We start from the raw sequence: 25953 nt of genomic DNA, 5'->3' as shown, positions 1-25953 counted from the left end.
TACAGAAGATAAGTGCTCTCTGTTGGGATGAGCCAGTGGAGAACTAAGCTTCCCAGCAGTTGCTTTTACCTGCTTACATTGGAATAATTGCATAACGTTTTACTTGCTTACATTGGAAATCTAACTGCATTATTTGGGTCATCAGGAAGAATCAGACCATCAAGTCTTGGACAACCCAGTCTAATCCTATTATAACTTAGTGGGTATTTGTTGTGCAAAGCTGGTCAGCTTTGAGAAAAGCTTTGAAAGGACCCCACTCCCTACCCTCCTTTCCAAAATGCAGGACACCTGCTTCATTGATGACCATGCTGCAAGTCGTAAAGGACCACAGAGCATTGAACATTCTAAGTGGCCTGTTGGGAAGAGCCTGACTGAGGATCAACATTGGTTTTTCTTTATGACTCTGAACTGAATCCTGGTTTTCTTTGGAAATTTTCATTGTGGTGACTTAGGTGTTAGTGATCAGATGACACTGACAAAGCACAGTATATCCTAATTTGAATTAAACTTAAGGGCATTTATTGAGTTTTTGTGACAAACAAGTGGGTCTAAGTTGGGATGAGAGAGTCTGAGGATCCAGCTACTTGACATTTTTTCTTCCTCTTGTATCTCCCCTCTTGCAATTCCAGAGGACAAGTCACTTCTGGCCCACCCTAAGTGAGGGCATTTATTGGCTATATGGCAAGATAAGTGCTCTCTGGGGTGAGAAAGGTGTGGAACAAGCTTTCTTCCCCTCCACCTCCAGGTTGAGGACTGAGCTCAATGTGTATACCATCCAAGAACATTTTGGTGTACTAGGAAACTCCAATTCCCTAACTTGGAGCCTTTTTATTTGGGTCTTAGGTATAAAAGGACTTTGGATGACAATATGTTATCAGAGTAAGCTAGTTTGCTCTTCCTGAGAGCATTCGTTTTTTGAGACAGGTAAGTGCACTCAGATGGTATGAACCAGGCTGAGGAACAAGTCCGTCCATCCCCTCCCACACACCCCCTCTTAGTGAATGTCATTGGTGTCTCAGGAAATTTTCAGCCATTTTCCCACTCAAAAACCTTCACTCAATGCCTAATTAAGCATTTATTGTGGTCTTTGGCACAGTAATTATCAGGACAACTCAGCCTTGCACATCCTAATGCAAAGCACTTATTGGATATATAAGAAGCATAAGTGTTCTCTGTTAGGATGAGCCCAACTGAGGAATAAGTTGGTTTGTATGATTTTGAACTGAATCCTAGTTTTCTTTGGAATATAATTCAAGTTCATTGGAGTAGACACTGGCAAGCACAATATTCCCTAATTCGACTCCTCATTGGGGACATTAAATCTCACTTGGGACAAGAATTTGAATCCACAGGGCCACCCAGCATTGGTCACCCTATCTCGGGGCATTTACTGGGTCTCTGTTGGGAAGAGCCAGGTTGAGGATTAAGCTTCCCACCAGTTGCATCAATATTTCTTGTCACAATATTGTGTGGGCAAGCTCTTCATTGAGACATATTAGAAAACCCCACTGGGTCGGCTAGCTGCCCCCCATTACTTAGGTTTTTAAGTGCTCTCATTTGGGATGAAGGGCCCTATTTCAGGTAACCACAGCAATTATCAGGACAGCCCAGCCTTGCACATTCTAACTGGGAGCACTTATTGGATATGTAAGAACCATAAGTACTCTGTTAGAATGAGCCCGACTGAGGATCAAGCTCCTTAAGGTTTTGCCTGTCCCTTGAATCTTAACACATCCTCTGGTCAACCTTGAAAGGAAGGTCTCTCCCCTCCTCCCACCCAAAACCACTTTCTGTAAATTTGATTTTCATATTAAGGACGGTTATAATAAAAGATGTTAGGATGGTGCAACAATACTTATTGAAAATTTTTTGCTTATAATCCATAGTAAAAGTGGCTTATCATATTTTTCTCCTGAGGCAATTGGGGTGAATTGATTTGTCCAGGGTCACACAGCCAGGAAGTATTAAGTGGCTGAGGTCAGGTCCTTCACATTCTTATTTTTAATTTATTTTTAACTTTTCCTTAAAACTATACCTCTAAATAAAAGTTGTGTATGCAATTTTCTATGCAAAATGATTGGCAGGATTTCAGAAAAGCCTGGAAAAGACAGAATATTATACACAGTAATAGCAAGATTGTGGTGATCAAATGCAAGTCTTTGGTTTTAGCAATGTGATGATCAAAAAGTTCCTAGTTTTCTTCCCCTTTTTTTCTGAATTTTCTTGTGCAAGTCAAATATTGATACACTTTAAACATTTGGAACACATTTAATGTATTTGGACCTGTCATGTGTATGCAATTCCTCTTTTGCAGTACAGAATAAGTGTAGATGACGTCATAGGATTAGCCAACCAACATGATTAAGACTTGAAGTACAGGCAACTACAAGTTTATCAATGGGAGATATTAATGACCCCCTTCTTCTGAGTTCAAGTGCAAGATGGTATTCCACTAGCTTGGTTGAGCAAAAACATTAAATCCAAACTTTTTTCCAAAACTAGTAATTTCTTGAGGCAAGGATAAATCTGTAATTAGTAACACAGTTCACTAAGTTCAGAGAAAAATATGTCTTAAGCAGTAATGGAAGAGAATTATAAATTATATAAGAGAATGATAAAGGATTGATCTTTTCAGGGCAGTAGCTTCTAAAATTGCTTTTGACATGGAAAAATAGTTGCTCTATAGATGGAACAAATAATAACTTAATAGACTTATTTAGTACCATTCTATTCAAACTACTAAAACATCTTATAAAGATAGTTTGTTCTAAATGAAATTAAGGGAATTATGGAAAAAATGAAAGGCAATGATAATTCACCTAAAAACAATCTGGTACTGTCCAATAATAGTAGATCAGTGGAATAATACAGGCTAGTAAATGATCATAGTAATCCTATGTTCAATAAACACAAGATCTAGATTTGGAGACAGGAACTCAATTGTTTTGTGATTTTTTTTTTTCCCCAGCAATTTTTGTTAAATGCGTTCTTGGCCAGAAACTAGGTATGGACCAACACCCAACAGAATGTATTGAGACCTGGTGAAAATGATACGTGATTTACACCAGAAACAAATTAGGCGACCTTGAAATCTTTATCATATCAGGGAAGAATTTACCAAATAAGAGGCAGTGTATGAACATTTTGTTCAAGTTAGTTCCTAGTTTGTAAATGATCAAAGAATTGGTGATTTTCAAGTGAAGAAACCACAGCTATTTACAGTCATGTAAGAGCTCCCAGCTATCACCTCACAGCTGTCAGTTTCACTAATGTGACCTAAAAGGAAAGTGACAAGTGGATGCAGCGCAGATGGAGCTGTGAGTGGACTCAGCCATTCTGATGGGCAATTTTGTAACTCTGCCCTAAAGAAAAACCCTTGGACTCAGCAAGGAAAAGGACCAGTGGGTGGTGTCAAAGAATGGGGATTGAGGTGATATCCATCAACAGGTCAACAGCTTGAACAAGTTGGAACACGATTGTGCTGTAAGAAATGCTGAGCACAGTGAATATTGTAACATTGTACACAGTAACTGCAATATTGTTCAATGATCAACTGTGAATATAGCCGTCCTTAGCAATAATTCTGAGAGATCTGAGACAGTTTGAAGGATATGGGAGGAAAAATGCCTTCAAAATGATGGAATTTGAATGTAGAAAAATGTTTTGTTTTACTTTATTGTAGAAGTGGGGATAAGGTGGGGTGAGGGTGACCCCTCAACATCTGAAACAAGCAAATATACTTGTGGGAAGCTGCTGGAGCCCCAGAAATGACTGCTTTGTAACCCAACTCTCCCCTCCCTTTTCCACTTTGTGTATGAAATAACTTTACTGTAATAGGTGGTCTTATCAGAAGAGCTGGTTCATAAGTTGCATTTGTTATGAAAATGAATAAACTTTCACTTGATATCTAAACTCTTGTCTCTAGATCTCTGGCTTCAATTCATAGTTTAGAGATGAAAACAGTAAAGTTCTATTAACACTTAGTGATGAAAGATGGTAAAATTTTAATAAAATATTATCAGACAATATGACAATACACCTTTGAAAATATTTGACTCACAAAATTAAATTCATACCACTGATGCTTCAACATAGAGGAACAATTTATCAAATAAAGAGAAAAAAGTTGAACTCATAAAAGCCTTGTAATATGTATAGTTACATATTTATATTTCAAACTTTTTCAAAAGATAGTCATGAAAGGATCCTTACATGTAATTGAAAGTTTAATTAAAACCAAGAACTAGAATTGTTTGTAGTGGAAAAATACTGGAAAAATTTTTGAGTGATAACTATGGTAAAGCAAGGGTAGATGTTTCTTTTTAATATGCTGAAAATTTTAGTTGAAATAAGCGAAATTAGTTAAAAAGGAATGAAAATCACTGTTTACATGCATGATGGTTTATTTAAATAACTAGACATGAGTAATAGAAACATGTAAAATCAAAAAAATTATCAGCATTTCTATACAGTATTAACAAAAGCAGGAAATGATAGAAAAAGGAATTCCATTGAATATTTCTACAAATGCAGAAATGTCTAGGATTTATTGAGAATTCAAAGGGGGCTGTACTTTGTAATAAAAATAATGGTAATAATGGTACTAATTAGTTTGTAGATTGATGCCTTATCAAATTACCATGTGGACAATTTAAGAAGACAATATAGAACCACAGAAGTGGAAGAAAGTCTCAAGAAATCAAAGGAATTTATTAAGCACCTAGAGGTGCAAGGCACTGTGCCATGTTTTGGGAATACTAAAGTAAAAGTCTCTACCCTCACAGAACTTACATTCTACCTAGACAACATGTACAGAGCAAATAATTACAATTGGAGGGAGAGAATACTAACAACCAGGAGGTTCAGGAAAGGCTTCTCCTAGGAGGTAGTACCTGAGCTGATCCTTGAAGAAAGGGAAGGATTTTTAGTGAGAGAAGGAAAGCATTCATTCCAGGCAAGTAGAATGGCCTGTGCAATTTTGAGCTACCAGTCTGGCAGAGGGTAAATGATGAATAAAATTCAATAGCAGAGGGCGTATGGGTAGACAAGACTGGTGGTGTAGCTATGTACTATGTAGAATACGTACTATTCTGGGAAACAATTTGGAATCACAAATTATTTTTCATACTCTTTAATCTAGCAAACTGTTTTTCTTTGAGGTGGTCAGGACTGAGTTACCAAGGCTTATGCAGCTAGTATCTGAATCCAGATCTGAACTCGCTTATGTAGACTCCAGGGTGACTTGTCATTCTGTCAAACTCTTGTGGCTGCCATCAATCTCTTTACTGCATTGATGCTTCACAGGAAATAACATTAAGAAAAGACACATGTACAAAAAATGTTTTTACTTGTAACCGCAAAAATTTTGGCAAAAATGAAATATGCCCAAAGATTGGGATATGGCTGAAGTGATTGGTATCTGAATGTAATGGAATGTGATTAATATAAATTCAGAGGAATGTGGGAAGAATTATAGGAAGTGATGCAGACAAGGCATAGCCTAATAACAAAATGCATACTAAATGCATACTGACTACAATTTGAATGAAGATGGTATTCAAAGGCATGTTTATACTAAATTATAAAAGTAAAAACACACTTTTATGTTAACAAATGCTGTATTACAAAAGAGGAAAGTGGCAAGTACTCTCAGTAAAAATTTGTATTCGTTGAATTTGTTTAAGTGTTTGGGGGACTGAATTTTGTCAATGAGAATGTTTGTTAGAAAACATCTGCTTTATTTGACCAAGAAAAAGAAATGAAAACTAGCTCCCTCAGATGAAGATAAAAGAATTATGGTTCAGCCAATGGGCACCACATTGGATTAAGAGCTTCAGCTACTTTGAGAGAGAGATGCCTTTCAGAAACAGAGGTGATAGTCTTGTACAAAACCGGAATATTATGTTCAATTTTAGGAAGGAAATGGGTAAAATGTGTCTAGAGAAGGGTGATGAAGATATTGAAGGAAGTGGTGATGTTTATCAAAAAGAAAATTCAGGGGAACATGATAATTTCCTAATAATTAGAGTTCTCCCACTATCAAATGAGCTGCCTTGGAAAATAGTGGGATTTTACTTTAGTGGAAATCTAGTAGGAGCTGAATGACAATTTGTGGTGTGTATTGTCTTAAGGCATGCTTTATCCAATATGGGTTGGATTAAATGTTTGAGTCCCTTCTAACTTTTGAGATTATGTGATTTTGTTTATAGGGCTTCTGACAAATATAAATTCACCAGCGTTCAGTGAAGTTCACAATATTAATCCTTTGGTATAGTTTCTACTATACCACATGCTTTAATTATGAAAGAGTATCTTTTAGCTAAAGGTCCTCCCATATTGGTTTCTCCAATATGAATTCTAATAATTAGGAAGAGACATTTTATAGAATAAGACAACTCCTATAAAGGAGTTCTCTCTAATATGAATTGCATGATATTCAATAACGTGCTTCTGTCTAAAGACCTTTTCACCATTATAATTTTTTGCTGCAATATGAAATTTTCGATGTTTCGTGCCTCAGTTAAAAAAGCCTTTCAAAAAACTAGAGGTTTCTCTCCAGTAAGAATTTTTTGCTGACACTAAAAGTGTGTTTCATCTAAGGGCTTGACCACAGTTATTATTATATTAATAAGGTTTTTCTCCACTATGACTCCTTTTGTGGTAAATTAGGGATGAGTTGTGCCTGAAAACTTTCCCACATTCATTACACAGATAAGGTTTTTCTCCAGTATGAATTCTCTGGTGGTATGTAAGTTGTGTGCTCTGAATAAAGGCCTTCCCACATTCATTACATTCATAAGGTTTCTCTCCAGTGTGAATTCGCTGGTGGAAAGTAAGCTGTGTGCTCTGATTAAAGGCTTTCCCACATTCATTACATTCATAAGGTCTTTCTCCAGTATGAATTCTCTGATGGGAAATGAGCTGTGTATTTGACCTGAAGGCTTGCCCACATTCATGACACTCATAAGGTTTTTCTCCAGTATGAATTCTCTGATGGGAAGTAAGGTGTGAATTTGACCTGAAGGCTTGTCCACATTCATGACATTCAAAAGGCTTTTCTCCGGTATGAATTCTCTGATGGTAAGTAAGGGATGAACTTGAGCTAAAAGCTTTCCCACATTCGTTACATTCATAAGGTTTTTCCCCAGTATGAATTCTCTGGTGATAAGTAAGATGTGTACTCTGAATAAAGGCTTTGCCACATTCATTACATTCATAAGGTTTCTCACCAGTGTGAATTCTCTGATGGAAAGTAAGCTGTGTGCTCTGGATGAAGGTCTTCCCACATTCATTACACTGATAAGGTTTTTCTCCAGTATGAATTCTCTGATGAGAATTAAGTTGTGTATTTGACCTGAAGGCCTGTCCACATTCATTACATTCAAAAGGTTTTTCTCCAGTATGAATTCTCTGGTGGTAGGTAAGGGATGAGCTATATCTAAAAGCTTTCCCACATTCATTACATTCATATGGCTTTCCTCCCGTATGAATTCTCTGATGGGAAGTAAGCTGGGTTCTCTGGATAAAGGTCTTCCCACATTCATTACACTGATAAGGTTTTTCTCCAGTATGAATTCTCTGGTGGTAAGTCAGTTGCGAGCTCCATCTAAAGGTCTCTCCACATTCATTACATTCATGAGGTTTTTCTCCAGTGTGAATTCTCTGGTGGAAAGAAAGGGAAGAGCTATAGCTAAAAGCTTTCCCACACTCATTACATTTATGAAGTTTCTCAATAGTAGAAATTCTCTGATGTTCATTAAGATGTTTTTCTTGGAGGAATGCTTTCCCACATTCACTGTATTCATATGCCCTCTCTTCAAAATGTGTTTCATGATGCTGAAAGTTTGAATCACAGCCAAAAAGTTCCTTGCATTCATTATCTTGGGAAAATGTCTCGATATCATAATTACAAGCTTCCTTCAATATGGAATCCTGATGACCGTGACTTGGAGTTCTTTCCTGTAATGATTTATCCATAGTTAAGCCCACTTCTGAAGTTGATTCTTTTGTTTTGGACCTGTTTTTCCAATCTGTAACAAGCAAATAAACATATTACTATTATCTCCTTTTTCCATTTGAAGAAAAAGAACTGCAATGTATTTACTCTTGTACTATCTTCCCTTTTACTGTTAATTCCACCAGAGCCTTCAAGAAAGCTACTCAACCTTGAAAATAAATAACAAAAAACTCTACCTTATATTTATTGAATTACTCCAGCTTATAAAGTAAATTTGCATGTTTATGGCAAATCATGGAGAACAAGAGGTGCCAGAAAAGAGGAAAAAATTAAATGTCTAAAAATTCAAGAAGGAAGATATCATACCACATCTAACTGAATTGGAAATAACATGAAAAAGTAGTAGTAGATATAGAACTAGAAGTGACATAGGTTCAAATAGGTTCAAATCCAGTCTCTGGAACTTAGTAGTGATAGGCAATCATTAAGATTCCCTTAAGTGTCAACTTTCTCATCTGTAAAATGGAGATATTAATACATATACCTCACGGAGTTACTTTGAGAATCAAGAAAGATAATGTATTACTTGTTATTGTTGCTATATTCAAATAGATCTGTGATTTCACCAATTTGGATTTCCCTCCAATAATGCTATTACCCAACTATGCTTGATGCTCCATGTTATTCCATCAGTCCAGTGTCTATCCAATGCATGGAGGAGAGACTTTCACCAATTTTTTCTCTATAAGAGTAAAGCACTTTATCCACTCGTCCATCCCTTGTTTTTATGAACAAACAAAAAATGGACATCAAAGGATTCTAATCACTATGTCATACTGTTACTTTACAAAACGAAGTACATTTATTTTGAAATTTTGAATTTTATTTTGAAATTTGAAATTTGAAACTTAAATACAAAATGAGAAAAGGAAACATGGCAGATCATAAGAGAGGATTCAATATAAAAGAATATATTTTCATTTCAGGAAAACTTATGCAATCAGTATTATACATTATTTTCAAAGCTTCCCCGCTTTCCTTTGCTTCCTTATTGGTTTTCTTTTGTTCTCTGCTGTGCCCTTCCTATTTCCTTTCTCCCCGTCTATACTCACCCTAAAGAAGGCTACAAGTGTGGATATATGTACTTATACATAGATATCTAAAAACATGCATGCATATTTATACAATCATAAACATATACACAAGACCATACTATGCTACCGGTCATCTGTGTCTCTGAAGGTGGATATCAACTTCTTTCATAGGTCCATGCTTTTCTAAATCAACCAGCTTAACATTTCCTGAATTACACCAATGTTTCAATCCAATTACATACTGAGAGAATGTCTATCAAAGTTTTGGTTTTTTTTTTCTGTTCTCAATTTTTTGCATTCCTCCCATTCTTAGCTACAAAGGTCTGAAACAAGTAAATTTCAATTTGAAATAATCACTTTAACAATGATCTCCTTTATAGTGTAAGGTCTAAACTGATGAATGTACTTTACATCTTTTTTCCTGGTTTCTTTGAAGTTCCTAACTTTTCGTTTTTCCAAATAAACTTATTTTTTCTGACTCACTAAAATAATTTTTTAGTAACTTAACTGAGATGACATTGAATAAAGATGATTAATTGGGTAAAATTGCCATTTAAAAATTATACTGGCTTTGGATATATATAAACAATAAATATTACTATATCTAAGTTTATTTGTATACAGATTGTTTCATTTATGTTCATATTATTCCCCATGTCTATTTTGGCAAGTATATACTTAGGTAAAATTTAAATTAGGTATTTAAATTCTAAAAGAAAATTGAATAACAGTGCTGACAGTGAAATTTCTCTTTTTCAATTTTGATTAAATACGTTTTAACTTTAATTTTGTCTAAGATCATGATTACTATTCCTGCCTTTTTTACACAAGTTTTATCTTTATAATTCTCATTTTTATGTTTCCTTAAGGCAATATATTGTTGAATTTAAATTTTTAATTTGCTATCCCTTTCTGTTTAATGAGTAAATTCACTCCATTCACATTCTAAGATACACAATTGTGTACTTTTCTCCTTCCTATTTTTTCCTCATGATGCTTCTCACTGTATTCTATTTCTCTTCACTCTTCTGATTTATATCTATTCATTACCTTGCCCTCCTATTTTGTTCTCTTATTTCTATCTGAATTAGACTTTTATACATACACACACACACACAATGTCCTCTTTATCCCAATTTTGATAAAATAAGAGTCTAGAACTACTCACCCTTCTAGCTTTGGTTGTATATTTATTTCCTTTTATACATCATTTATATGTTCCTAATCTCTCTAATTTCTCCTTACACAGTTTTAATTTTTTGGAATCCCCCCATCACACTCAGCTCAGTGTAAGCCCTTCTTTCAAACGATCTAAATAATGACAATAGACAATAAGAGTATGGCTAATACTTTCATTATATGAAGTAAACAATTTAATCTCAGTCCTTATAATTGGTCTTAAATTTACCTTATATTTCTCTTGGATGTTATATGTAGAATTTTCTCTTAAATTCTGTTGTTTTGTCAGAGAAACCTAAAGATCTTTCAGTTTGTTAAATGTCCTAATTTTTTTTCTTTTTTAAATTCAGGATCATAATTTAACTTTGCTGCTTCCAAATCACCCTTGGCAAAAATCCCAGTCCTTTATAATCTTTATAATCCCCAGATTATAATATTACAAGACATGTAGTAGGTGCTAAGTCTTATATAATCCTTATTGCATTACTGATATTTAAATTGTTCTTGTTGCTTCCAATATCCTCCTTAACTGAGAACTCTGAAACTTGGCTATGATATTCCTCTAAGTTTTTCTCCTGGGATCTCTCAAATGGTGATCAGTTCATTTTTTTCTATTTTTGGTTTCCTTTTTTGTCTTAGAAGTTCAGGGCAATTTTCTCTGATAATTTTTTGCAACAGTGTGTCAAGATTCTTTTTTAATCATAATTTACTGGATAATTTTGATTATTATAAATTAATAAGTTTTTATAAAAACAAAACCAATGTAGCTAAGATTAGACGGGAAGCAGAAAACTGGAGGGGGGGGCAATTCTATCCAAGGGTTCCGATAAAGGCCTCATTTCTAAAATATTTAGATAATTGACTTGAATTTATAAGAATACAAGTCATTCTCCAATTGATAAATGGACAAAAGATATAAATGGAGAATTTTCAGATGAAATTAAAGTCATTTTCTAGTCAGATGAAAAAATGGACTAAATCACTATTGATTAAAAAATGGAAATTAAGACAACTCTGAGGTACTACCTCACACGTCTCAGATTGGCTAAAATGACAGGAAAAGATAATAATGAATGTTGGAGAGAATGTGGGAAAACTGCATTGTTGGTGGAACTGTGAGTGGATCCAACCATTTTGGACAGCAATGTGGAACTATCCTCAAAGGGATATCAAACTGTACCTACTGTTTGACCCAGCCGTGTTTCTATTGGGATTACATCTCAAAGAGATCTTAAAAGAGGGAAAGGGACTCACATGTGCAAAAAAAAAAATTGTGGCAGCCCTTTTCATGGTGACAAGAAACTGGAAATTGAGTGGATGCCCATCAACTGGAGAATGGCTGAATAAATTATGGTATGTGAATGTTATGGAATATTATTTTTCTATAAGAAATGACCAACAGGATGATTTCAGAGAGGTCTGGAAAGACTTACATGAACTGATGCTGAATGAAGTGAGCCAAACCGAGAAAACATGGTACACAGAAACAAGATTATGTGATGATTGACAGACGTGGCTTTTTTTCACCAGTGGGTGATTCAGGCCAATCCCAACAGACTTGTGATGCATCTGTATCCAGAAAGGGGGTCATGGGGATTGAATGTGGATCACAACACAGTATTTTTACCTTTCTTGTGGTTTGCTTGCCTTTTTTCCTTTTTGGTCTGATTTTTCTTGTGCAGAATGATAAATGTGGAAATATGTACAGAAGAACTGCACATGTTTAACACTTATTGGATTACTTGCTGACTAGGGGAATTGAGTAGGGGTAAGGAAGGTAGAAAAATTTGGAACACAAGGTTTTGCAAGGGTAAATATTGAAAACTTTCTTTGCACATATTTTGAAAATAAAAAAGCTACTGTTAAAAAATTTTCAGGTAGTCCACTTATTCTCATATTATTTCTTCTCAATCTGTTCTAGATAAGTTATTTTTTTTCTGATGAGATATTTCACTTTATCTTCTACTTTTTCATTCTTTTGATTTTGTTGTATGATTGCTTGGTATATTAGAACATCCTTAGCTTCCCTTTGCCCAATTCTACTTTTCAAGGCATTATTATTTTTTTTAAAAGTTTTTGGTTTTCTATTTCAAATTCACTGACTTTCCTTTCATAATTTTCTTGGATTTCTCATGTTTTTCTTCTTTTAATTTTCCTCAATATTTATTTGATTTTAAAAATCCTTTTAAAGTTCTTCTAAAAACTCTTTTTGTGCTTCGGACCATTTGATATTTCTCAATGAAAAAGGGAGTAGCTTTTTTAGCTTCATTATCTTCCTCTGAATATTAGATCTTCTTTATCCCCATAGTAACTATGTTTGAGTTCTTTCTCCTTTACCTGCTATTTTTTTTTTAATGTAATCAAGTTGTAGTCTTGAGATATGTGGAATGATGCCCCAAGTCGGTCCTCCTTACTGTTATTTTCTGTGGTTTGTCTTGGGTCCCCACCTTGGGCTTTCCTCTCCATTCGTAAGCCATGATAGGGTCCCCAGCCACACTGTCCCCCAAATAATCTTGCTCCTTTGGTTCCTCCAGTGTCTGCAAACTACAGATGTCCTCTATACTGGACCTGAAACTAGGGACTCGGCTCTCTTGCAAGTGTCCACAGCTACCGGGGTCCTAGCTTCCCCTGCCCTCCCCAAGTGTGGTCAGCACAGCTGTGCTAGGCTTTCCTGGGGAGTGAAAGATGCTTCAGTCTTCTCCTGCTCAGAGGTCAGGCTCCCACACCAACTGCAAAATCAGTTTTTAAGGCTAAGGCTACCTCTCCACCCAGCCTGGAGGGCTTTGTTTGTGGGTTCTGCAGAGCCAGACTGGAGATGGAAGTGCTTCCCAGACAGAACCTCTGCTGCTGGGGGGGAGGATCCTTCCTGGGGTTTTCTCAGTGTCTTAGATGGACATCTTCTTTACCCTGTGTTTATTTCTACTGCTCTGAGGTGACATTTTGTCTTTTTTTGTGGATGAAATGTGGAGAGCTAAAGTTTTCTGACCTAATCTGCCATCTTCCCAGAATCCTCCCATTCTGTATATTTGATGCTATGTAAACTTTATCAATAGTAATAATTATTAAATAATAGGCAACATAATGCATGAATTTGTCTTTATAAACAGAAAAAACTTTTACATAATCAAAAACAATGTATCCAGATTAAAAACCAAAGAAACAATAGATAAAAATTCTTAACAGGTAAATATTTCTGAAAAAACCTGACTTCAAAATTCTACAAGAAATTGATTCAAATCTATAAGAATAAGATTAATTGACCAAAAGATAGGTCAAAGAGTAGAATAAATCAATTATCAAAAGATACATCCATGGACAAATTATGTCCAACAATTGGGAAATATGCCTGAAACTGCACTGTGTGTGTGTGTGTGTGTGTGTGTGTGTGTGTGTGTGTGTGTGTGTGTTATGTAGAGTAGGCAAGTCAGTTTAACTGAAGCAGCAGGGCATCGTGAAGAAGAAACAGAAAACAGTTTTGGGCAGCTAATCCAAACCATCGCCACCATCTTGGCCATCATCTCCCCATAAACTTGATGGATGGGACAGCTGGGGGTGGCTGTGGATACAGCATTGGGCCTGGAGTCAGGAGGACCTGAGTTCAAATTCGCCCTTAGACACCTGACACTTCCTGTATAATCCTGGCCAAGTCACTTAAGCCCAACTGCCTCAAATCCCCCCCAAACTCGGAGACAGCCAAGGACCTTGAGCCCAAGAGTCTCCAGCACAAGAATGCCTCCTACACCACCAGACGCCTCCATCTCAAGCTCCATACACATCATTGAGGGGAAAAATCATTGGGAACAGGGGGCCCACCTTCCTCATCACCACCAGCAACACTGCTGACCAACTTCAACAGAGGCTCAGGAGCCTGAGAGGGGCAGCACCCCCCAGACCATGGTCCTGCTCCAGTGATCTTAACATTTCACCTGAAATTAGTGATCAGAGGAACAGTGGATAATTTTCTTTGATATTATCTTATATACTTTTAAAAATAATCAACACACGCAAACAAAATATTCTCTATATTTTTCAGTCAAATATAGGTCTAAAAGATGTTGTTCATTGTGGAAAAATCACCTGAAAAAGTGCAGACTCTCCTACTAATATTCCCACTGAGAATACCCTTCCAAGCATATGCAGCTTATCCACACACTTTTTATATAAAGATGGAAAATTAGCCTCGAATCTAAAAGTTATTGCTATCCTCCCAATCTACATTTTCTTTAGTGTTAATAGGAGCAGTAGCTTTGTTTCTGTATACTTTAGGAAAATGTTCTTCTTTCAATTAGTTGCCTTGTAAGATAGGTACCTAATAAAATACTTGCTAACTGACAGTTCTTTGCCAAGCAGATGGACAACAGACAAAGCAAACAGTGATGCTAAAAATCAATTTATTTGTAAAATATTACAGAGAAAGATAGTAAGAGATTAAGACCAGTATCATCTCACAAAAGAGACAGAAGCAGTGAGTTAAAACTAATTTAAAGAAAGCTTAGTAAGAGAGTCAATCAAGTGCAGCCATTTAAAGATGGAAATGGATGGACAACAAATAAAAATTGAAGAAATCTAGAGAGATTTTTATTCACCAAGAACAAAGGACTTTCTAGTTACTGTTATTAAATATCTCCTAAGTAGATGTGAATCATCACTTTGGCTTGTATAAATCTAAATCTTTTCATGTCCTGATTTTATAAGAAGTGCGCTTATCTTTTCAAGGTTCCTGCCAGATGCTAATTTGACGAGGGCATTTATGAGTCCACCCGAGCCAAAGATGAAAAGGAGAAAGATCAGCAAAGTAAATAGGAACCATCCAGGAGAGAGGAGGGTCACTTGGTGACTAAATTAAGATAGGATGAGAATCAAGTGAAATATCAAAGAATATTTAGAGCCTACGGTCCAAATTTAAACTCCCTGAGGAATATCTGCAATAAACAGGCTCCTAACTGTCTCTGGTTTCTCCTCATTCCAATCCTTATTCTCCCAGTTTTCATATTAACCTTCCTGGATCCATCACCTTACTCCTTGTGGGGAACACTGGGGAGTTTCTGCCGGAAGCCTCTCTGCCGCTACGCTTTTAATTAAGTGCAGAGCTGAGGACAATTCCCATTCAGATTTTCTGAGGCCTCCATCTGACCAAAGGGAGACTTGGGAGACACTTACTGCTGAATTTTCCCTCACTTACCTCCTACACCTTTGACCTCCATGACCCGTAGCGCTTCTCCTTGCTCCAGCTGAGAGATCACATCTGGTTTGGAAATTGGAAGCCCTACTTGGGGAAAACAACAAGTTCTGAGAAAGAGAGCCCCCTTCAAATCCAAGAACACCTATCGATTTTCAGGGACGTGTAAGTATCCCAGAATAACCAAAGGACCATACAAAGAAACATGTTTTCTGTGGAGTTCCTGGGACACAGGGGCTTTTTTTTTTTTTTTTCTTTTGAGGGGGATACAAAGTTCAAAGGTAGGGGATGGAAAACAAATCGGGTCATTTGTCCATCTCTCGGGATTCTAGACTTAGAGCTGGGAGAAGTCTTAGTCCATCCTCTCATTTTGCAGAGGAGGAAACAGAGGCCCAGAGAAGTCCAGGGGCTTGCCCAGGATCCCAGTGATGGAGTCAGTGTTTGACCTCAGGTGTTCCTGACTCCAGGCCCAGTGCTGTGACCACTGCCCTACCCAGCTGCCTCCCGGGAAGCTCCTCATTAATTCACACATGGGGAGGGTAGCCTTGACTTGAGGCAGCAAAAGGTGCAGAAGACCCAGCCCCAGTGGCTTTTATAAAGCTCGCTTCTTTCTGTGCTCTGCTCAGGGGATAACACAGTCGGGAAGATGTGAGTTCAAATAGAGCTTTACCAGCTCGGTGAGCCTGCACAAATAGCTAAGCCTCTGCCTGACTCAGTTTCCTCATCTGTGAAATGAGATAATAACCAGAAAGCACTTAGTGTCTGCTATGGGGTAGGTGCTTGTTCCAGTTTCTTCCCTAAAAAGGGTAAAGTTCCCAGGCCCACAGGTCTGTCCTTGGCCACCAAGCCCTGGTAAGAAATCCCCACATCCCTCAGGGGGTTCCAAGGTACAAAGTGTGAGCCGCAGGAGGTCTCTCTTACCCAGAGAGAGCAGGTTCCGGTAGTTCTCCAGCATCACATCTCTGTACAGCTCTTTCTGGGAAGGATCCAGATGTTTCCACTCATCCTGGGTGAAGTCCACGGCCACATCATTAAAGGTCACTGCCTCCTGAAACACAAAACGAGGTGCTCTTGCTGATTCAGAGCCTCCCTGTCACCCGGAGCTGCAGGGAAGATGAAGGGCTGGGAAGCTGGGGCATGGTTACAGGGTCAAGTGGGAGCGCTAAACTCAGGCCTCCAGACTCCCCATATCCCGGGACTCCCCTACACAACGACACTGCTCTGGGGCTCTTCCTCACTTGGATGGCCTCTCTCTTCAACAGCACCAACAAGGGAGCACCTCACCTTAAAGCTCCCGACAACAGATAAACCCCCCTGTCCCTTACAGTAATGACCCGGCTCTAATGCTGTGAACTCCAAACCTCCGATCATTGAGGTGACTGAGAAATAAAGGGAGCATCAGTCCGGGTTGAGAAACTGCAATTCAGGACCACACGCTGCCTTCTTCAGACAGGGATGCCCACGGAGGAAGGAGGGAAGGGGCTTCTTCTAGGTCACAGTGGTAGGAAACAACAGGAGGGCCAAGAGCTTGGATCCACCAAACAATCTAACCCCGGCAGGAGACGCTGAGGGATTACAAGAACCTGGTCCCAGAAATGTCCTCGGAACTCGCTCTGCCCAGGAACATGGGGAATTAGAAACTGCTAGGGTGAGCAGGGGTCTTCTTGGGGATGTAAAAACTGCTGATCAGAGCCCAGTAGGGGCCCAGGTTTTCCCAGGAGTTCACAGTTGACAATATCATTAAACATTCTTCCAAAAATTCCCATCACAAAAGTTCCCATTAATAACCAATAAACTCCCATCAATAATAACAATAAAGTATTATTCCTATCAGACAAGAGACACTATCCCAAGCAATTTCCTCCTTCCTCCATAGTCCTTTGTTCCCCAACACACTAGCAAAGTTGACAAAAAAGTAAAATGGCATCCCGAAAGGGCTGCGGGAAAACAGACATATTAAGGGAATGTTGGTGAAACTGTAAATTGGTCCAATTATTCAATTTGGAGCTATGTCCCAAAGCTATGGAACTGGGCATACCCTTTAACTCATGATACCACTACTAGGTCCAAACCCCCAAAGAAATTACAAAAAGGGGGAAGGGATCAAAACATTGATTGTTGCTCTTTTTATGGTGGTAGAAAATTGGAAACTGAGGGAAAGCCTGAACAAGTTATGGCATGGGAATGTGACGGAATACAATTGTACTGTAAGTGACATAAGCGATGAAGGGGTAGTTTTAGAGAAAATGGGAAGCCATGAATTGACGCGTGACGAGCGGAACTAAAGCAATTTTTATATTAACAGCAGCACTTTAAAAACAAAGACTTTTGAAAGCCGTGGGAATTCTGATCAATGCAATGACCAATGATAAAATGTGCTGCTGAGCTCCTGACTGAGAGATCACGGCCTCAGAGTAGACAATGTGGGCACGGACAATCAGCAATTTGTTTTGCTTGACTATATATACTTGTAGCAAAGGTTTTGTTTTTTCAATGGGGTGGGGCATGAGAGAACTGGGAAATTTTTGTGCATTGAAAAAAAGTTAAGAAATAAAAAATAAAATGAAAGGATATGTGTTGGACTAGATGGCCTCCTTCCTTATTGTAATAGGCACTTAAGGACTAAGAGACAGAACCAGCTACACCCAGCGAAAGAACTCTGGGAGATGACTATGAACCACTCCATAGAATTCCCAATCCCTCTACTTTTGTCCTCCTGCATTTTGGATTTCCTTCCCTGGCTAATTGTACACTATTTCAAAGTCCGACTCTTTTTGTACAGCAAAATGACTATTTGGACATGTATACATATATTGTATTTAACTTTAACATATTGAACATGTATGGGTCAACCTGCCATCTGGAGGAGGGAGGGGAAATAGAGGAAAAATTAGAACAAAAGGTTTGGCAACTGTCACTGTTGTAAAATTACCCATGCATCTATCTGGTAAATAAAAACTATTAAAAAAAAATAAAAATTAAAAAAAAAAGAACTGAGAGACATTATGGGATTTATGTTTCCAAGGGTAAGCATTTCCTCTAAAGCAAGAGCCGCTTAGTCTGTTTTGTATCATGGACTCTTCTGGCACCCTGGTGAAGTTTATGGACCCCTTCTGAGAATACTTTTTTCCTTCTTCTTCTTTGAACTCATATAATAGGAAGAAATACTAAATTTTCATTCAAAAGGAGTGAAAATGAAGATGCAATTGTTTCTTCCAAAAAATAAAAAGGAGTTGGATTTTAGACTCTAAATCTTCGAGTCTAAAATTTTTTCTTCCCATGAATTATTATTTAATGCTCTTCTACCTCATTTTGTCTCTTTTAAACCAAAACAAGTGCTTGATACTAACTGGAGTCTAGGTTGTGTCGGGACAATAATCATTAAACCTCCAAGTAAAGACCTTTCTCTTACTCATCTCCTTCTTATCACCTAACTTAGGACTGAACAATCAGCACAGGAATGCTGGTAAATGGACACTTGAACTGAGGAAGGGAAGAAGGCTTCCATCAAGAGCAGCAAGATCTTTCAGAGCAAATCAGCGGCCTTTGGCTTCCTGCACGAAAGCAATATTTTGTGCACACCCAAAAACTTAGTGCCGTTCTTTAAGGCAGAAGGGAAAGGCAAGGGAGGTGGAGAAGCAGGGAAGTCTGTGGCTCCGGACATGGGACTCAATCCTAATAAATGGCATCTATGCTGCGCTGGTACAAAGCTGGCAAAGTTCTCCGCCTGCATCACCCCCGGTGCCCCCGGTACAAGCTGGCAAAGTTCTCCGCCTGCATCACCCCCGGTGCCCCCTACAAGATTGGCAAAGTTCTCCGCCTGCATCACCCCCGGTGCCCCCTACAATGGTGGCAAAGTTCTCCGCCTGCATCCTCCCCAATGCCCCCGGGTACAAGGTTGGCAAAGTTCTCCGCCTGCATCATCCCCGGTGCCCCCGGTACAAGCTGGCAAAGTTCTCCGCCTGCATCCTCCCCGGTGCCCCCGGTACAAGCTGGCAAAGTTCTCCGCCTGCATCACCCCCGGTGCCCCCGGGTACAAGCTGGCAAAGTTCTCCGCCTGCATCATCCCCGGTGCCCCTGGTACAAGCTGGCAAAGTTCTCCGCCTGCATCCTCCCCGGTGCCCCGGGTACAAGCTGGCAAAGTTCTCCGCCTGCATCCTCCCCGCTGCCCCCGGTACAAGCTGGCAAAGTTCTCCGCCTGCATCCTCCCCGGTGCCCCCGGTACAAGCTGGCAAAGTTCTCCGCCTGCATCACCCCCGGTGCCCCCGGTACAAGCTGGCAAAGTTCTCCGCCTGCATCCTCCCCGATGCCCCCGGGTACAAGGTTGGCAAAGTTCTCCACCTGCATCCTCCCCGGTGCCCCCGGGTACAAGCTGGCAAAGTTCTCCGCCTGCATCACCCCCGGTGCCCCGGGTACATGCTGGCAAAGTTCTCCGCCTGCATCATCCCCGGTGCCCCGGGTACAAGCTGGCAAAGTTCTCCACCTGCATCACCCCCGGTGCCCCCGGGTACAAGCTGGCAAAGTTCTCCGCCTGCATCCTCACCGGTGCCCCCGGGTACAAGCTGGCAAAGTTCTCCGCCTGCATCACCCCCGGTGCCCCCGGTACAAGCTGGCAAAGTTCTCCGCCTGCATCACCCCCGGTGCCCCCGGTACAAGCTGGCAAAGTTCTCCGCCTGCATCCTCCCCGGTGCCCCCGGTACAAGCTGGCAAAGTTCTCCGCCTGCATCACCCCCGGTGCCCCCTACAAGATTGGCAAAGTTCTCCGCCTGCATCACCCCCGGTGCCCCCTACAATGGTGGCAAAGTTCTCCGCCTGCATCCTCCCCAATGCCCCCGGGTACAAGGTTGGCAAAGTTCTCCGCCTGCATCATCCCCGGTGCCCCCGGTACAAGCTGGCAAAGTTCTCCGCCTGCATCCTCCCCGGTGCCCCCGGTACAAGCTGGCAAAGTTCTCCGCCTGCATCACCCCCGGTGCCCCCGGGTACAAGCTGGCAAAGTTCTCCGCCTGCATCATCCCCGGTGCCCCTGGTACAAGCTGGCAAAGTTCTCCGCCTGCATCCTCCCCGGTGCCCCGGGTACAAGCTGGCAAAGTTCTCCGCCTGCATCCTCCCCGCTGCCCCCGGTACAAGCTGGCAAAGTTCTCCGCCTGCATCCTCCCCGGTGCCCCCGGTACAAGCTGGCAAAGTTCTCCGCCTGCATCACCCCCGGTGCCCCCGGTACAAGCTGGCAAAGTTCTCCGCCTGCATCCTCCCCGATGCCCCCGGGTACAAGGTTGGCAAAGTTCTCCACCTGCATCCTCCCCGGTGCCCCCGGGTACAAGCTGGCAAAGTTCTCCGCCTGCATCACCCCCGGTGCCCCGGGTACATGCTGGCAAAGTTCTCCGCCTGCATCATCCCCGGTGCCCCGGGTACAAGCTGGCAAAGTTCTCCACCTGCATCACCCCCGGTGCCCCCGGGTACAAGCTGGCAAAGTTCTCCGCCTGCATCCTCACCGGTGCCCCCGGGTACAAGCTGGCAAAGTTCTCCGCCTGCATCACCCCCGGTGCCCCCGGTACAAGCTGGCAAAGTTCTCCGCCTGCATCACCCCCGGTGCCCCCGGTACAAGCTGGCAAAGTTCTCCGCCTGCATCCTCCCCGGTGCCCCCGGTACAAGCTGGCAAAGTTCTCCGCCTGCATCACCCCCGGTGCCCCGGGTACAAGCTGGCAAAGTTCTCCGCCTGCATCACCCCCGGTGCCCCCGGTACAAGCTGGCAAAGTTCTCCGCCTGCATCACCCCCGGTGCCCCCTACAATGGTGGCAAAGTTCTCCGCCTGCATCCTCCCCAATGCCCCCGGGTACAAGGTTGGCAAAGTTCTCCGCCTGCATCACCCCCGGTGCCCCGGGTACAAGCTGGCAAAGTTCTCCGCCTGCATCATCCCCGGTGCCCCCGGTACAAGCTGGCAAAGTTCTCCGCCTGCATCACCCCCGGTGCCCCGGGTACAAGCTGGCAAAGTTCTCCACCTGCATCACCCCCGGTGCCCCCGGGTACAAGCTGGCAAAGTTCTCTGCCTGCATCCTCCCCGGTGCCCCGGGTACAAGCTGGCAAAGTTCTCCGCCTGCATCACCCCCGGTGCCCCCGGGTACAAGGTTGGCAAAGTTCTCCGCCTGCATCCTCCCCGGTGCCCCCGGGTACAAGCTGGCAAAGTTCTCCGCCTGCATCACCCCCGGTGCCCCGGGTACATGCTGGCAAAGTTCTCCGCCTGCATCATCCCCGGTGCCCCGGGTACAAGCTGGCAAAGTTCTCCACCTGCATCACCCCCGGTGCCCCCGGGTACAAGCTGGCAAAGTTCTCCGCCTGCATCCTCACCGGTGCCCCCGGGTACAAGCTGGCAAAGTTCTCCGCCTGCATCACCCCCGGTGCCCCCGGTACAAGCTGGCAAAGTTCTCCGCCTGCATCACCCCCGGTGCCCCCGGTACAAGCTGGCAAAGTTCTCCGCCTGCATCCTCCCCGGTGCCCCCGGTACAAGCTGGCAAAGTTCTCCGCCTGCATCACCCCCGGTGCCCCGGGTACAAGCTGGCAAAGTTCTCCGCCTGCATCACCCCCGGTGCCCCCGGTACAAGCTGGCAAAGTTCTCCGCCTGCATCACCCCCGGTGCCCCCTACAATGGTGGCAAAGTTCTCCGCCTGCATCCTCCCCAATGCCCCCGGGTACAAGGTTGGCAAAGTTCTCCGCCTGCATCACCCCCGGTGCCCCGGGTACAAGCTGGCAAAGTTCTCCGCCTGCATCATCCCCGGTGCCCCCGGTACAAGCTGGCAAAGTTCTCCGCCTGCATCACCCCCGGTGCCCCGGGTACAAGCTGGCAAAGTTCTCCACCTGCATCACCCCCGGTGCCCCCGGGTACAAGCTGGCAAAGTTCTCTGCCTGCATCCTCCCCGGTGCCCCGGGTACAAGCTGGCAAAGTTCTCCGCCTGCATCACCCCCGGTGCCCCCGGGTACAAGGTTGGCAAAGTTCTCCGCCTGCATCCTCCCCGGTGCCCCCGGGTACAAGATTGGCAAAGTTCTCCGCCTGCATCCTCCCCGGTGCCCCGGGTACAAGCTGGCAAAGTTCTCCGCCTGCATCCTCCCCGATGCCCCCGGGTACAAGGTTGGCAAAGTTCTCCGCCTGCATCCTCCCCGGTGCCCCGGGTACAAGCTGGCAAAGTTCTCCGCCTGCATCCTCCCCGATGCCCCCGGGTACAAGGTTGGCAAAGTTCTCCACCTGCATCACCCCCGGTGCCCCCGGTACAAGCTGGCAAAGTTCTCCGCCTGCATCCTCCCCGATGCCCCCGGGTACAAGGTTGGCAAAGTTCTCCACCTGCATCACCCCCGGTGCCCCCGGGTACAAGCTGGCAAAGTTCTCTGCCTGCATCCTCCCCGGTGCCCCGGGTACAAGCTGGCAAAGTTCTCCGCCTGCATCACCCCCGGTGCCCCCGGGTACAAGGTTGGCAAAGTTCTCCGCCTGCATCCTCCCCGGTGCCCCGGGTACAAGCTGGCAAAGTTCTCCGCCTGCATCCTCCCCGATGCCCCCGGGTACAAGCTGGCAAAGTTCTCCGCCTGCATCCTCCCCGATGCCCCGGGTACAAGCTGGCAAAGTTCTCCGCCTGCATCCTCCCCGATGCCCCCTACAATGGTGGCAAAGTTCTCCGCCTGCATCCTCCCCAATGCCCCCGGGTACAAGCTGGCAAAGTTCTCCGCCTGCATCCTCCCCGATGCCCCCGGGTACAAGGTTGGCAAAGTTCTCCGCCTGCATCCTCCCCGGTGCCCCGGGTACAAGCTGGCAAAGTTCTCCGCCTGCATCCTCCCCGGTGCCCCGGGTACAAGCTGGCAAAGTTCTCCGCCTGCATCCTCCCCGGTGCCCCCGGGTACAAGGTTGGCAAAGTTCTCCGCCTGCATCCTCCCCGGTGCCCCGGGTACAAGCTGGCAAAGTTCTCCGCCTGCATCCTCCCCGGTGCCCCCGGTACAAGCTGGCAAAGTTCTCCGCCTGCATCCTCCCCGATGCCCCCGGGTACAAGGTTGGCAAAGTTCTCCGCCTGCATCCTCCCCGGTGCCCCGGGTACAAGCTGGCAAAGTTCTCCGCCTGCATCACCCCCGGTGCCCCCGGTACAAGCTGGCAAAGTTCTCCGCCTGCATCACCCCCGGTGCCCCCGGTACAAGCTGGCAAAGTTCTCCACCTGCATCCTCCCCGGTGCCCCCGGTACAAGCTGGCAAAGTTCTCCGCCTGCATCCTCCCCGGTGCCCCGGGTACAAGCTGGCAAAGTTCTCCGCCTGCATCCTCCCCGATGCCCCCGGGTACAAGGTTGGCAAAGTTCTCCGCCTGCATCCTCCCCGGTGCCCCGGGTACAAGCTGGCAAAGTTCTCCGCCTGCATCCTCCCCGGTGCCCCGGGTACAAGCTGGCAAAGTTCTCCGCCTGCATCCTCCCCGGTGCCCCCGGTACAAGCTGGCAAAGTTCTCTGCCTGCATCCTCCCCGGTGCCCCGGGTACAAGCTGGCAAAGTTCTCCGCCTGCATCACCCCCGGTGCCCCCGGGTACAAGGTTGGCAAAGTTCTCCGCCTGCATCCTCCCCGGTGCCCCGGGTACAAGCTGGCAAAGTTCTCCGCCTGCATCCTCCCCGATGCCCCCTACAATGGTGGCAAAGTTCTCCGCCTGCATCCTCCCCAATGCCCCCGGGTACAAGCTGGCAAAGTTCTCCGCCTGCATCCTCCCCGATGCCCCCGGGTACAAGGTTGGCAAAGTTCTCCGCCTGCATCCTCCCCGGTGCCCCGGGTACAAGCTGGCAAAGTTCTCCGCCTGCATCCTCCCCGGTGCCCCCGGTACAAGCTGGCAAAGTTCTCCGCCTGCATCATCCCCGGTGCCCCGGGTACAAGCTGGCAAAGTTCTCCGCCTGCATCGCCCCCGAAGCTCCCGCTCCACTCCTACCTCCAGAGTCCCGGGCTCCGCAGGAGGGAGGGGCGGGTCCACTGCTGGGCAGCGGGGGAGGGCAAAGGGCCGGAAGTCAGGACCGGGTGCAGTGCCAGGGTCCCAGGCGCCCCTCGGGAGGCGGTGCCAGGTTGGCAGAGACCGCAGGGGAGTGCGGCCCAGGGTCACTGCAGCCAGGGGCGGGGGGAGGGAGAGGAGCGTCTACACCGCAGGCCACTCCCTCCCGCTCTCCCGTTTCTCCCTCTCCTCCCAGGCCGCTCACCTGTGGGGCCCGCGCCGCCGCGCACGCCGGGATCCTCCCCGGCTCCATCCCTCCCGCCGGCTCTCCTAGCGCGCAGGCCTGCGGACAGAAGAAGCCCGCGGGCGGCCCGGCCCGGAGGTGGGACGGGACATCCCGAGCCGGGCCGGGCCGGAGCGGAGGCTCAGGGCGCTCCTGGAGGAAGCCGAAGGGCCTGGCACCAGAGTCGGGGCATGGCCAGCCTGGGCCGGAGAACTCCCGGCTCCCAGCGGGTTGCGATCTCCGCCGGATGGGTGCGGGGAGGAGGGGACGCCGAGGGACGCTGTTGATTGGCTGGAGAGCGGCACCACGTGGTCTTGAGAAGTAGAAGGAGATTCGTGGGGAGGAGCTGGACAGCCAGGAGGAGGCGGCGGCGAAAGTTCACTTCCGAGATCGTCTCGGGATGCGAAGAAGAGGCAACGACCTCGGCCGCAAGGAATTGTGGGAATCGTAGTCCGGAGGCTGGCTGCCTCTCTGAGCTTGTTTTCTCCCAACTTTGCTCGCTCCTTCCCAGAGGAAGAGGCTCCGGGGCGCGCCGTGGGGAAGGGAGGACCCGCGATGGGGAAAGGGCCCCTCCCAACCAGCCCCATTGGCCGTGAGGCTTTGAGTGACCAATGAGCCCATGAATAAAAACCTTTGCTTTCTCTTTCTTCTCCTCCTTTTCCTTCTTTATTCAAAACGTCTCCATTTGCTGTAACCCAGAGGTCCACAACGTGGCCGAGAACACGGGGTCCTGCTCCCTCCCCCGGGAGGGGGAAGCCCCAGAGCACCGTCTGTTATCCGAGCGCCCGCAACCGAGCTCTGCCGGAATTTCCCACAAGCCCTTTAGACGGAGCTTCCTTAGATACCCGAAGGTTCCGGACCGAGCTCTGCTCTGCTTCGGGCATCGCTCCTCGGCCCTTTCTGAGCCACCGGCCCCAGACGCACGATCTTCTTTCACGCGAAGTACCGCCCGAGAAGGAGGACTCGGCCAGAATCCCGCCTCAGTAACTGAAGGAGAGGGCCCCTCCCCCACCGCTGTCACTTGATAATCACCTTCAGAAAGATGGACAGCGGAGCATCCTTGAACTCCCGGGGCAAACCCTCCTCTTGTCACACACAGTTCTGTGGAAAAGTTGCGCTGTGGGAGATGTAGACACTGTCCACACACGGATGTATTCTCATAGTCGTTCCCCAAAGGAGAAAGGCTCAAGGGACGCCAGGAACGAACAGTTTTCCAAAGAGGAAATAGGAAGCATTTAGAAGCCCATGTATGTGTGTGTGTGTATAACAGTCACCAATGGACAAATGAACAAGGGATCAACAGCTCTCCAAAGAGAAATTGTGACCACTATT

The 25953-nt window shown here is 44.6% G+C and overlaps 1 protein-coding gene across 2 annotated transcripts; it reads right to left on the bottom strand.

Moving 5' to 3' along the window:
* Positions 1 to 3979: 3979 nt before the first annotated feature.
* On the bottom strand, positions 3980 to 25518 carry LOC141564713 (uncharacterized). Of its 2 annotated transcripts, none has more exons than XM_074307563.1 (4): positions 24604 to 25518; positions 16331 to 16457; positions 15413 to 15499; positions 3980 to 8030 (listed from the first exon to the last, which is right to left on the bottom strand). In XM_074307563.1, exons 1-4 carry the CDS (start codon positions 24649 to 24651, stop codon positions 6625 to 6627), a joined length of 1668 nt encoding a protein of 555 aa, XP_074163664.1. In that variant the 5' UTR covers positions 24652 to 25518; the 3' UTR covers positions 3980 to 6624. The 2 variants fall into 2 exon arrangements, with proteins under 2 accessions (XP_074163664.1, XP_074163665.1); XM_074307564.1 differs by having other exon boundaries at positions 15413 to 15496; positions 24342 to 25515.
* Between the last annotated feature and the right edge of the window lie 435 nt (positions 25519 to 25953).

Source organism: Sminthopsis crassicaudata, chromosome 3 (assembly GCF_048593235.1).
Source record: "Sminthopsis crassicaudata isolate SCR6 chromosome 3, ASM4859323v1, whole genome shotgun sequence".
Lineage (NCBI taxonomy): Eukaryota > Metazoa > Chordata > Mammalia > Dasyuromorphia > Dasyuridae > Sminthopsis > Sminthopsis crassicaudata.
Note: the sequence above shows the minus strand (reverse complement) of the source record. Positions and strands in the feature narration are given on the sequence as shown.

Bases quoted from the DNA above. Each gene is read 5' to 3' on its own strand.
- LOC141564713 (XM_074307563.1), bottom strand. From the start codon at position 24,651: ATGGAGCCGGGGAGGATCCCGGCGTGCGCGGCGGCGCGGGCCCCACAG. The intron at 15,500-16,330 runs GTAAGAGAGACC...GTTTTCCCCAAG, and splicing joins CCGGAACCTGCTCTCTCTGG to TAGGGCTTCCAATTTCCAAA. The intron at 8,031-15,412 runs GTAAGTGAGGGA...TGCTTGTTACAG, and splicing joins GGAGGTCAAAGGTGTAGGAG to ATTGGAAAAACAGGTCCAAA.